Below are 12448 nucleotides of genomic sequence, written 5' to 3'. Positions count from 1 at the left end.
TATTCCCCTAAGTTAAATTTCTAAGTTTCTATAGATCTTGGAAGGTCACTGCCACGCGTCATGTTATTTAGATGTTCATTAGATGCTTAATATGATTGGTAATTCTCTTCACAGTGATCCAACTGGTAATGTTCTGTTTCCTACGTTGATGAGGTTCGAGAGCTGCCCGAGTCACAATTGATGATTCCCCCTCTAAAGAGATGTTGAAGTTTAATGTTGATGATTCTTGGAGTAGTGAAAAAAAAGTTTACAGAGTTGAGGTGGATCATTTGCATTAACTATCTAATGATCTCCTATAATATCTTGGTTATAAGTGCATTATTGATCATGACTAGACCCGAAAAGCTTTAGATATGTTAGGCCATCTGAGTGAATCTTTTATCCAATCATTAAAGGTTTATTGAATACGATTTGATTGAGATTATATGTGTCCTCGATGAGCCATGAGTTGATATCTTATAGACCAAAAATGTTGTTGATGCTATAGTGGAGCTTGTACGTCATGCATGTACTTTTTATTCTTTTACATGTATACGTTCCTACAATGTTGTGGTTCACATGTTTCCTTGCATCGTTTACGATTATATTTTCGTGCCCTACCTTCTTCCTCCATTCAAGAACTGCATGAGACCTTTCGGAAGTTCTTGTTTTCTTAGTGTTGGTTGTCCTTCATTCTTTTTGAAGACTTCGTTTGATGTAATTTATTCAATTTGACGATTTTTTTTTTAAAAAATAGGTTTTTAAAAACTTAACTTCTCGTGACATATTTGAATTTCAATTTCTATTAGCTATTGACACAAGTCATCTGTAGACATTTATGAATAATGTAGGTAAAAGAAACAAATCTATTGATTGGCTATATAACTTACATCTACTTAATAGACATAAATCAACTTAAAAAAAAAAAGTATAGTTCCCCACTTTAATATCATAATAACATAAAATTATGTGTAAGAAACAAAAATTAAATAAAATAGATAAGTAAATATGCATTTTATTCAACAACCATAAATAATAAAAACATCTTCAAGAACTCTCTATAATTTCTTTATTAAATATGACACAAGATGAGACCATAGAACATGGGATGCCAATAATTACATATTACTATTATTTTAAAAAGTATTATATTATATAGTATATATTGGGAGCCGAATTAGAAATCACTTACTTTTTAGGGCAACATTTGAAAAAAAAGAATTAATCTTTTTATTTTATTTTATTTTATTATCCATTTTAGAATTGAAATGTTTTTAATTAAAATAGAATATCATAAGAGGTAGCAGACCCATGTTCCAAGTTTTTTCTTTTTAATTTGTATTTGGAACTTGCAATTTCCATGGCCATCTTGTTAATTCAAGGACTATCAAACATTGAATTAGTGGTATTATTACGTTAAATCATAGTTTAAAAAAAGGAATTACAAAACATTAAAGTAATTAGTATCATTATTTCATCATCATTATGTATTATATATTTTTGTTATATTTTCATGTTTTTTTTTCACAATATGATTATAAATATCTTAAGAAGATTTTTCATTTAAAACAACTATATAATTTAAGGATGTGGTAAAGAAATTATAAAGTAGAGGATATAATGAGTAAGAAAAGATGTGGCCTTAAAAGGCTTAAACTTTCAACAAAATGAGACATTGTTACTTTATGAGAATCTTGTTTGGAACATGAAAGAAAAAAGCTGCCATTTTTGCCTATGGAATTTCCTTTCTTTTTCCTCGGTTGGGTAAAATAAGATTACCTTCAATCTATTATTTTAATCTTCTTTTTCAAAAATCCTATTATCTTCATATTTTAATTCGATCTTGTTGAAGAAATAGATCTAACTTACCCAAGTTTTGATTTGTCTTAGGCGTTGTCTTAGACCCAAACGCCTATCTTTCAAGTATTATTGATAATGTTCAAATGAATTGATGTCAAAGAGTAACTCGAATTTGTATAAGCTTAGCATTGATGGTTCCTTTTATTATAGGAAGATGTGGATTTTGGAGCCATTGTTCGTAATTCTAATGGTTAACCTTTGATATTGATGTAAAAGGCTATAAAATGTTCATTGGCACTGTCGAACTAGTAGAGGTTGCTACTTGCTTATCTTTTACGAGTTGAAAACTTGAAACAAATTCGATTACTCTTTTGAACTTCCTGAAAGGTCAAGGTCGGTTTGAACAATGAAATACGGGCTTTTGTTGACGACATAGGAGGTTTTCATCAACAAATTAAATTATTAAAGTGTCCAAAAACCTACAATACCATTTGATGTTTCGCACGAAGAAGAACCAAAGTGTTTAGTACTTTTAACTTTATGACTTTGCATTAATTGATGGGTTGTTTGTGTAGTGACTTGATGTGTGAGGTTAAAGTTTACTTCTTCTTTGTATTACTCAAACAAATAATAAATAAAATTTGGAATAAATTAAAACAATAGAAAATAGTAATTAAGAATTAAGAATTAATTAAGCAGCAGTTTCACAATGATTAAGAATTATTAAAAATAAAAACACACAACATGAAATGAGTAAGCAAAATGCTTCTTCACATGGAGATGTAATTTTAACGAAATCCCCACACTCTTCCTCTTTCATCCCCTTCTCCTTCAGCTCACCACCACCATTTTAACTCCATTTCCATCTTCAACCTCTCTCTCAAACCTCCAATGGGTTCCCTCAACCCTATCCTCACTATCCTCTCTCTCTTCACCTTAACTCTCTTCCTTTCCCTCCTCTTTGCCTCCGCCGACGACGCCACCGTCATTCAGAAGCTCGCCGCCGCTGTTTCTCCCACCCCTTCTGGCTGGTCCTCCAACACCCCTTTCTGCAGCTGGAAAGAAATCCGCTGCGACTCCTCAAGCCGTGTCACCTCCATTAACTTAGATTCCAAATCCCTCTCCGGCGTTCTCCCTTCCGATCTTAACTCTCTGTCTCAGCTCACTTCTCTCTCTCTTCAACGCAACTCCTTCACCGGTCCTATCCCTTCTTTTGCTAATCTCTCTTTTCTCCAGACCCTTTATCTTCACGACAATAATTTCTCCTCTGTTTCTCCTGGTGCCTTCCAAGGCCTTACTAGTTTGCAGATTCTGAGTCTGACCCAGAATGTTAATCTTGCTCCTTGGTCCATTCCGACTGACTTGACTCAAGCTTCAAGTTTGGTTAGTTTATATGCTGCCAATGCCAACCTTGTTGGGTCTTTGCCGGATTTCTTCGATTCCTTCTCTAGTTTGCAGGAGCTTCGTCTTTCTTACAACAATCTTACTGGGGTCTTGCCTAAATCTCTTGGTGGATCTGGGATTAAGAGCTTGTGGTTGAACAATCAGCTAAATGGGTTGTCGGGTTCTATTGACTTGTTGTCGTCTATGACTCAACTGACTCAGGTTTGGCTTCAGAAGAATCAGTTTACTGGGCAGATTCCGGATTTTTCTAAGTGTGAAGGTTTGTTTGATCTTCAGCTTCGTGATAATCAGTTTACTGGGATTGTTCCTCCTTCGCTTATGTCTCTTTCTAGCTTGTTAAATGTTAGTTTGGATAACAATAAGCTTCAGGGGCCATTGCCTGTGTTTGATTCAAGAGTTCAGGCGAGTTTCAGCAGTGTTAATAGGTTCTGCAAGTCGACGCCGGGTCCGTGTGATGCTCAAGTTTCGGTGCTTCTTGCGGTTGCCGGAGCGTTTGGGTACCCGATTTCGCTGGCAGATGCGTGGGAAGGAAATAATGTTTGCCAGGATTGGAGCTTTGTGGTTTGTACTGAAGGTAAGGTTACTACTGTTAACTTTGCTAAGCAGCATTTGGTGGGAGTGATATCCCCTGCATTTGCGAATTTGACGAGTCTGAAGAATTTGTATTTGAATGACAATAATTTGGTTGGCGAGATACCGGAGAGTTTAACGACATTGACGCAGCTTCAGAATCTTGATGTTTCGAACAACAATTTGAGTGGACAGATACCTAAGTTTGCTCCAACAGTTCGCTTGAACACGAAGGGTAATCCTTTGATTGGGACTAGTTTGAGCCCTGGAAATGGAGGGAATGATGGCGGAGCTGGAGGTGGGAAGATTGGTTCCAACGGCACCACCATTGATGGGACAACTTCAGGATCTTCCAATGGATCCTCTGTTTCAGCTGGTGTGATTGCTGGTGTTGTCATTGCTGTCGTTGTTTTTGTTGCTGTTTTACTGTTTGTTGTCTTTAAATGTTATGTAAGCAATAGGCATAAGAAGTTTGGGAAAGTGAATAATCCTGAAAATGGGAAGGAGATTGTGAAGAGTGATGGAGGGAGCGGCTTGAATGGCTATGCTGGAGTTCCAAGTGAGCTTCAAAGTCAGAGTAGTGAGGATTTCAGCAATGACATTAACGTTTTCGAGGGCGGAAACGTGGCGATCTCGATACAAGTTTTGAAACAGGTGACAAACAATTTTAGTGAGGATAATGTGTTGGGAAGGGGTGGATTTGGAGTTGTTTACAAAGGAGAGTTACATGATGGTACCAAAATTGCTGTGAAAAGAATGGAATCTGGGCCAATGGGTACCAAAGGAACGAGTGAGTTTCAAGCTGAAATTGCTGTGCTTACCAAAGTTAGGCATAGGCATTTGGTTGCTCTTTTGGGTTATTGTATCAATGGCAATGAGAGGTTATTGGTGTATGAGTACATGCCTCAAGGGACATTGACTCAACATTTGTTTGATTGGCAAGAGAATGGTTATCCTCCTCTCACATGGAAGCAGCGAATTACAATTGCTTTAGATGTGGCAAGAGGAGTAGAATATCTTCATAGCTTAGCCCAACAAAGTTTCATTCATAGAGACTTGAAACCTTCTAATATACTTCTTGGTGATGACATGAGAGCTAAGGTGGCTGATTTTGGTTTGGTTCGAAATGCACCCGATGGAAAATACTCTGTAGAGACTCGATTAGCTGGAACATTTGGCTATCTTGCTCCTGAATATGCAGGTATAAACAATGCCTTCGAGTGTCCTATTATCATTTTTCTCTAACTTAATTGATTTAGTTTATAATTTTGGAGATAATTTAGCATGGAGTTCGGAAGAGGATATTACAACCAAATAGGTTATAGTTTTAACAGCTTAAGCTTTTCAATCATCCGTGTTTATTTAGTTTTTCATAGGCATTGTTAGTCTAAGTGAACTGACCTCCCATGACATGCAATTATTTGTTTATATGCAAATCTCATTGACCTATTTCTCATTCAATCTTGTTTTAACAGCAACGGGAAGGGTGACGACAAAAGTCGATGTATATGCATTTGGGGTAGTTTTGATGGAAATCATCACCGGTCGAAAAGCATTGGACGACACAATGCCAGATGAGCGATCTCATCTAGTCACATGGTTTCGTAGAGTCTTGATCATGAAAGAGAACATTCCAAAAGCGATCGATCAAACTCTCAACCCAGACGAGGAAACCATGGAGAGCATATTAAAGGTGGCAGAGTTGGCAGGACACTGTACAGCTCGCGAGCCACATCAAAGACCCGATATGGGCCATGCTGTCAACATCCTCGGCCCTCTCGTCGAGCAATGGAAACCTTCAAACCAACATGAAGAAGAAACGGATGGGATCGATCTGCACATGAGCCTACCTCAAGCTCTTCAAAGATGGCAAGCAAATGAAGGAACATCCACAATGATGTTCAGTGACATGTCTTACTCTCAAACCCACACAAGCATTCCTTCAAAACCTTCAGGATTTGCTGATACATTTGACTCCATGGATTGCAGGTGACCAAATGAAACAAAAACAAAAACACCAAAACATCTCATAGAGCTGTTTGTTTTAGTGGAAACCACTGTTTTTAGTGCAATTCATTTGTCTCTTTGTTTGCTTCATTCTTTTATTAATGTCTAACTATGGAATTTTGCTGCCTGTTATTGGATTCTCGAGCCATTTTAATTTGTATGATAAGTATATATAATATATAAATATAAATAAATATACTCCTTACCTGTTTAATCAAATGCATTTCATTTATGCAGTCAAATTTGGTTACAATATTGATAACACTATTTGCTAATTACAAACACAACTACTTAGATCAATGAGTAAAAAGAAAAAGAAGACTGTATACTTGATTCAGCACGATGCTAATCAATCCAAACATTTAACGTAAAGTTGATTAAGTAAGTTTATGATTTTAGGAATTTATTATAGGTATGGAATTTGTGAATTGGAGTTCATATTTGGTTCATAACATACAGCTTGTGTTAGTTAAGCATAATAGCCTTTGAACCAATGATTCTTCCAGGCTGTGAAAGGTGACAAAGAAAGAGAACTTGGGATTCTTTAAAGGCCAGCAAAACACTTCACATGTCCTTTTCTTTTCCTTTCTCTTTTGTTCTTAAAAAATGGATATTAGAAAAGCAAGTAGAAAATGAGTTGTAACAAAGCTGGAGGAAAGAGAAACAAAAAAAAAAAAAAAAGAAAAAAGAAAAAGAGAATGTTAATTGTTTTTTTCTTTCTTTTAAGTATATCCTTTCCGATCATACTTTTAATCGTTTGTTTTGATATTCATGAAACTAAATTAGTATTCTATCGAACTTATATAAGTGTTAAAATATACTCTTAATCATAATAATTATACAAGTTTAGGGATTCAATTTTTACGATTAGGGTTTTTCGTTTTCTTTTTTTTGCAATTTGTCCGATTTTTCTAATTTTGAAAGTTTATATTTTGGGGTGAGGAAAAAAGGGGGGGGGGGGGGGTGGTTTAGGATAATAATAGTGACCTTTTTGGTAATGAATGCACATGGGCTTCTTTGCAAAATCTTTGAAACTACGTGCCCTTTTTTGTTTGGATATCTTTTGAGATTATTTATAGCTTTTTTTGGTTATTATTATTATTATTATTATTATGACTTACGCGTCTTCGAGCCTTTCCAATTTTAGATTTCATTCTATTAATTATTCACTATCTATTTTTAAGTATAATTTCCAACATTTACTTTCCTTTTGTACTATTAATTGATCTCTTAGTTAATTAAATTTCATTCAACTGTTCACTTCACTTCGTCATTATTTAGTTTTTATTTTCACTAATACAATTCTTTAAAATTTTAATTTGGTATCTTCTATTATTTTTTCATTTATTGTCTTTTTAATTAGATAAAGATTTTATTTTACAATACGTTTGCTTTTCTTAAATAAACATGTTCAATATCAACAATTTTCATGAAAGTAATGTACTCTCCATTTTAGTCGTTGTACTTTAAAATGTGTAAAAATGTAATTCTCATTATGAAAAATATTCTTAAGCTTTAATTAGATTTATGCAAGCGCAAACAAGGAATAGGGTTTTTTTCTTTTTTTTAATGGTCAACTATCCACTGAAAGTAGAAAATCAATGAGGCCTCTGCTATAGAAGTTTTGAAAATGAAAGAGAAGGTCACGACGTGATGAGCCGTTTATCATCGCGAAGGACTCCATATTAACCTGTGGAATTCATGAGTCCGAAGAATCTTCTGAAAGACTCATAAATCCATATTCACCTCCAAATCCATCCGAAGGACTCAAGATATCCATGGAAAGGAAAGATCTTTCTAGGACATAAACGGGTAGAAGCGGAGTGGAGGTCGAGACTGGTCCAGAGGACTCATTCATTCCACCAGAAGACGAGACTGGTCCTGATGACTCATCCATTCTACTAGAATGCGAGACTGATAAAAAAAAAAGTGAAGACTTATTTTACCTATGTAGATGGAATGTGATTATAAACTTAAGTTTGGATGTATATTTTGAGATAATAAGTTTATAAATTAAATTGTTGCAATTTGTCGAAAGATATTAAAAAGAAAAAAAAATGTATTTCACCTATTTAGAATTATAAGAGAAAAAAACAGCCAAATATATAAAAAATGGAAATAATGCAGAAGAAAATCCATTACAAAAATTGTGGATAAAAAGAGAGTTGAAAAGGGAAAAGTCAAAGAAGATTAGTTAAATGTTTAATTGGTTAGGTGTGAGTTTGATAATTATTGAAACTCAAAGTTGTCGTCTCACATTGTTAATTTCAGGCCGACCATCGTCACCGGAGATCCCACGCCAAGATTTGCGATTAATAGTTTTCTTTTATTCCTTCCCATTTGGATTCTTTGACTTTTTCCCCATAACCAACCTACAAATTATATACTCATTTTTGTCTTCCTATTATTATATTGTAGGGTACGCATTAGACCCATAGATCAGGTAATGATCGAGTTGAAAATACATTTTGATGTTTAAGTTAGTATAATATGTGTTTAATGCAGCTTGAATACTTTTTACATTGTTTGCCAACCCCTCGAAAAAAGATGGTTTGTAGAGTATTTGAAGAACATGTATCATATTGATAACATTGCCAACGTGATGGATGTAAATCCTTGAGCTCAACTAGAATACTACCAATTAGTGGTAGAGACTAAATTTAGATTAGTTGAGTCATAAATTAAAATGATTTTTCTTTTCAAATTTGAAAACTAAATATTTTGATTGCTTGATTGATTTTTTTTTTTTCAAATTTACTGAACTATGTTTGGATTGACTTAATTTTCTAGTATTAAATTATGGTAAAGTTTATAATGGATGGTAAAATTTAGTCTTTTAAAGTTTTTCTATCGTTGCAATTTTATCTCTCATATTTGTGTCGTGTTTTAGTTTAGTTTTTAAGTTTCAAGATTGATATTTTTTACCTCGATTTTTATATGCAATCAATGGCGTCAATATTTATTAATAAATTTAAAATAATTATGAATTGAAAATCTAAAATCGAATTTTTATAGTTAAAAAATAACCAAACTTAATTAATTTGATTGAAATTATATTTATCCATTTTAACTCATGGGAGGTAAAAGAATCATTTCGATCAAAGTAAAAGAAAAAAAAAAAGAAGTTAATAGGCAAAAAGACAATTTATATCCCTACACTAACCATAAACTATAGAGATATTTTAAAACATTTTTCTCAAAAATTCAAAAGTTCCTTAAAACATTTGGAGTATTAATAACAAAAATGTACAAAATTAATTGGTATCTTTGAACTTCTAGCATAAATTTGTTGTTATAATTATTGAAGAAGATAAACACAATTATTTATCTTAATAAAAAAATACCAAATTCTAATAGTGGAATGATAATTATAATGACAATAATTAACATTGTTCATAATTCAATTGCCTCCTCCATGTGCTCTGCTTTTCCCACAAAATCATTTGATTACAAAAAAGTTTGTTACATTTCTTTTTATTTTGTTTTTGAATAAAGTTCACAAAAGTTTATTCCGATCCATAATTTCAATCATTGAATTATTTCTAATTCGGTAGTTATTAATTCGTATGATTCAATTTATATACAAAATATTGATATATATAGCTACGAAGTTGATCATGTAACTATGTTGTTTCTTTTGCTATAAAGTTAATGGAAGTGGTTGACCTAACTAGGTTCGTCAAGTTATCTCTTTGGACTTCGAACTGTCTTGTATCTCATGCACTCCAACTTCATGCTTCTTTTAATATTTTTCTCTTGTTCGATCACAAAAGATAATCGTTACGACCTCTTTTAAGAATGAAAAATTACTATTATATTTGAACTATAAAGACTTAATAGGTCTTTACTTACATCCCTCTCTCCTTTCTCCTACGTCATTTTTCTTTCAAATCCTCTTTGGATCAACCTAGTAATCTAGAATAGTTGAAATCAAGATTATTGTTTTTGACTTAAAGTTGAGAAGGGGAATATGGTGACATTTGAAAAGGTGAGGTTAGGCACACCAGTAATATTTAGTTAGTTGAGAGTGGGTGTAGTACTTGCACATGCTGTGCTTATAAATTAATACCCCAATTCTTTACTTTATTTATCTACCGCATTTTCAAGGGTAAAACTTCTAAAAATATGTATAAATACAATAACATATAAGAGTATATTTTTGATAGATTATTATTTGTGTTCGCGATGTAGATAGACAAAAATAACAATCTATCTTAATCTTTTGTGGTTTATCACATATAAATAGACGGTAAATTTTGATATATTTTATAAATATTTTAATTCATTTTATTGTATTTAAAAATATTATTTATTTATTTATTCTTCTTTAATTATATATTTCTTTTGCATAGTTGAAAATATTGCAATTAGATTTAAAATATTAATATATATGTATAGCAACATTTTAACAAAAATTACAAATACAACAAAATTTGTCAAAGTCTATCAATGATATAAATTTATCATTGGTGTCAAGTTGAAAATATTGGTCTAATAGTGATAGATCATAAGAATCTATTAACGATAGAAGTCTATCATCAATAAATTTTGCTATATTTACAATTTTTATAATTATTTTTATTTTCTCTCTTTGTTTTAGTAAGTAGTGGGTGGCCCAATGGACTTGTCATAATTGGGCTAACTCATATTTAAATAAGGACTAGAATTTTTTGTAATATTATTTTCAAAAAAACATTTTGACATGCATAGTCTTTAAAATAATCACACTTGGTAACAATTTTGATTCATAAACTTTAAAAAATAATGATTTATTATTGTTCTTAAAAATGATATCAATTAGTTTGAGGATAAAATATCAATTAGTGTTTCTAACTTTATTTCTTTATTTATTATGCTTATCCTTTCGCAATTAAAATCTAATCTCATGTATGTATGTATATGATAAATAAAAAAAATAAAATAAAAAATAGACATTTATGGCAATTATTGAGTTAAATTATATTTCTAATAAAAATGCTCTCTTGCTAATCCTTCATCCTGTGTTCCCAAAGGCTCATCTTTGACCACTAACACCACTCCAACACCCTCTTCTGTCATCGCAATGTATGAAAACTCATACTACCTTCATCATTCCTATAACACAAACCTAATCCTGGTTTCTGATCTTCTAACTGAATCAAAATACACCTCTTGGAATCGAGCATTCATCCTTCGACTTACCTTACAAAATAAAGTCAGATTCGTCGATGGAACCTTACCTTGCCCCATCGATGCTCAACGAAGTTCCAGGATCATTTGCAACAACATTATCACTGCCTTGATTTTGAACTTTGTTTTAAAAGAAATTGCCACCAACATTTGTTTTATGGACTCGACCTAAGAACTATGGTTAGATATCCAACAGAGATACCGAAGGAAGAACTGACCTTGCATTTTCCAATTATGCCGTGAACTATCAAATCTGACTCAAGAACAACACTCTGACACCACTTACTTTGCCAAACTCAAGACTCTCTGGAACGAACTTGCCATGTATTGTCCTAAATGTTCTTGTGGAAAATGCTCATGTAAAGGAGTCAAGGATCTTCAAGCACACTTCCAAACAGAACATGCAATGATGTTCCTTATGGGACTTAATGATTTTTTCTCACAAATTCGCACTCGATTACTTCTCATGGAACCAGAACCTACACTACATAAAGCACTTTCCCTAATATACAAACTTTAGTTTCATGATTATACAATAAAATCCTAACATTTAATATAACAATAATTGCCAATATCTTTGAACTAGATAATTTTACAAATTGAATTTAGTTAAAGAACAACAAATTCAATAATGATATCTACTAATGCCCACATGTTTAACATGATCATTTGAATGTCTGTGGTAGCAATCCTTTAGTTAGCAGATATGCAATCATAAGTTTAGTGCTAATGTGTTTGATTGACACTCTTTGTTTTAGAATCAAACAATAGTCTCTAGATCTATATATTAAAATTTATTATTTTGATCATCACTCTTAAACACGAATTCACTTTTAAATACTTTTCAAGATTATGTTTTTTGTGACCATTTAGTTACTATCATGTTAATATAAAGTGGAGTTGGGATCTATGTCTCTTTTCATTTGGTTTAGGTTTTTTTTTCCACTCCTCACTCTACTTTCTTTTGTTCTAACTCGATTCTTTTTAAGCTTAGGTTTTATCAATCCTTGTGACGTTAACAAAATGGAACATCATACACATGAGTTGAGATATCCAATATTTTTTCCTTAGGTTTATATATATTTGCTTTTTACGAGAGTCACGGTATAATGAAATTACTATATTCACAAAACAACATGAATTCTTTTAACATGCTTCATCTCTACTCACATGTGTCTTAGAAAAAATTTCAAAAGTTCATTTAACCTAAAGTTGCTCAAACCTAAGCTTGCTTAAGTTTTAGAGTTCTTATATCTTATTGATATTAACAACTTTCAATTTTTTAAGCTTTTCTTCCTAGTACTTTCATATTTTCAAGATCTCTTTCATTTGAATGTGATCTCGATTTATATATATATATTCGTTTCTTAAATTTGAGACGTTACCCCAAATCCATAACAATTTCTGCTGCTGACGACGACATAATCAAAATGTTAAAAAACCTTACATTTAAAAACTAGAAAGTAAAAAGTGAGACATATAAGAAAGCTGGAATGAACATAGTTATCCTCTAGAGAGA

General features: G+C 32.4%; 1 protein-coding gene across 1 annotated transcript; it reads left to right on the top strand.

The window, feature by feature from the left end:
• Nucleotides 1–2540: 2540 nt before the first annotated feature.
• LOC103497671 (receptor-like kinase TMK4) lies at nt 2541–5887 on the top strand. The gene is made up of 2 exons (XM_008459924.3): nt 2541–4954; nt 5229–5887. The coding sequence occupies exons 1-2, from the start codon at nt 2671–2673 to the stop codon at nt 5744–5746; spliced, it is 2802 nt and encodes a 933-aa protein (XP_008458146.2). The 5' UTR covers nt 2541–2670; the 3' UTR covers nt 5747–5887.
• The last annotated feature ends 6561 nt before the right edge of the window (nt 5888–12448 follow it).

Source organism: Cucumis melo, chromosome 11 (genome assembly GCF_025177605.1).
Source record: "Cucumis melo cultivar AY chromosome 11, USDA_Cmelo_AY_1.0, whole genome shotgun sequence".
NCBI lineage: Eukaryota > Viridiplantae > Streptophyta > Magnoliopsida > Cucurbitales > Cucurbitaceae > Cucumis > Cucumis melo.
This window is presented reverse-complemented; position numbering and strand designations above follow the sequence as displayed.

Excerpts from the sequence above, each read along its gene's own strand:
- LOC103497671 (XM_008459924.3), top strand. The coding sequence starts at position 2,671 with ATGGGTTCCCTCAACCCTATCCTCACTATCCTCTCTCTCTTCACCTTA. Across the intron at positions 4,955-5,228 it reads TCTTGCTCCTGAATATGCAG|CAACGGGAAGGGTGACGACA; the intron begins GTATAAACAATG and ends TTGTTTTAACAG.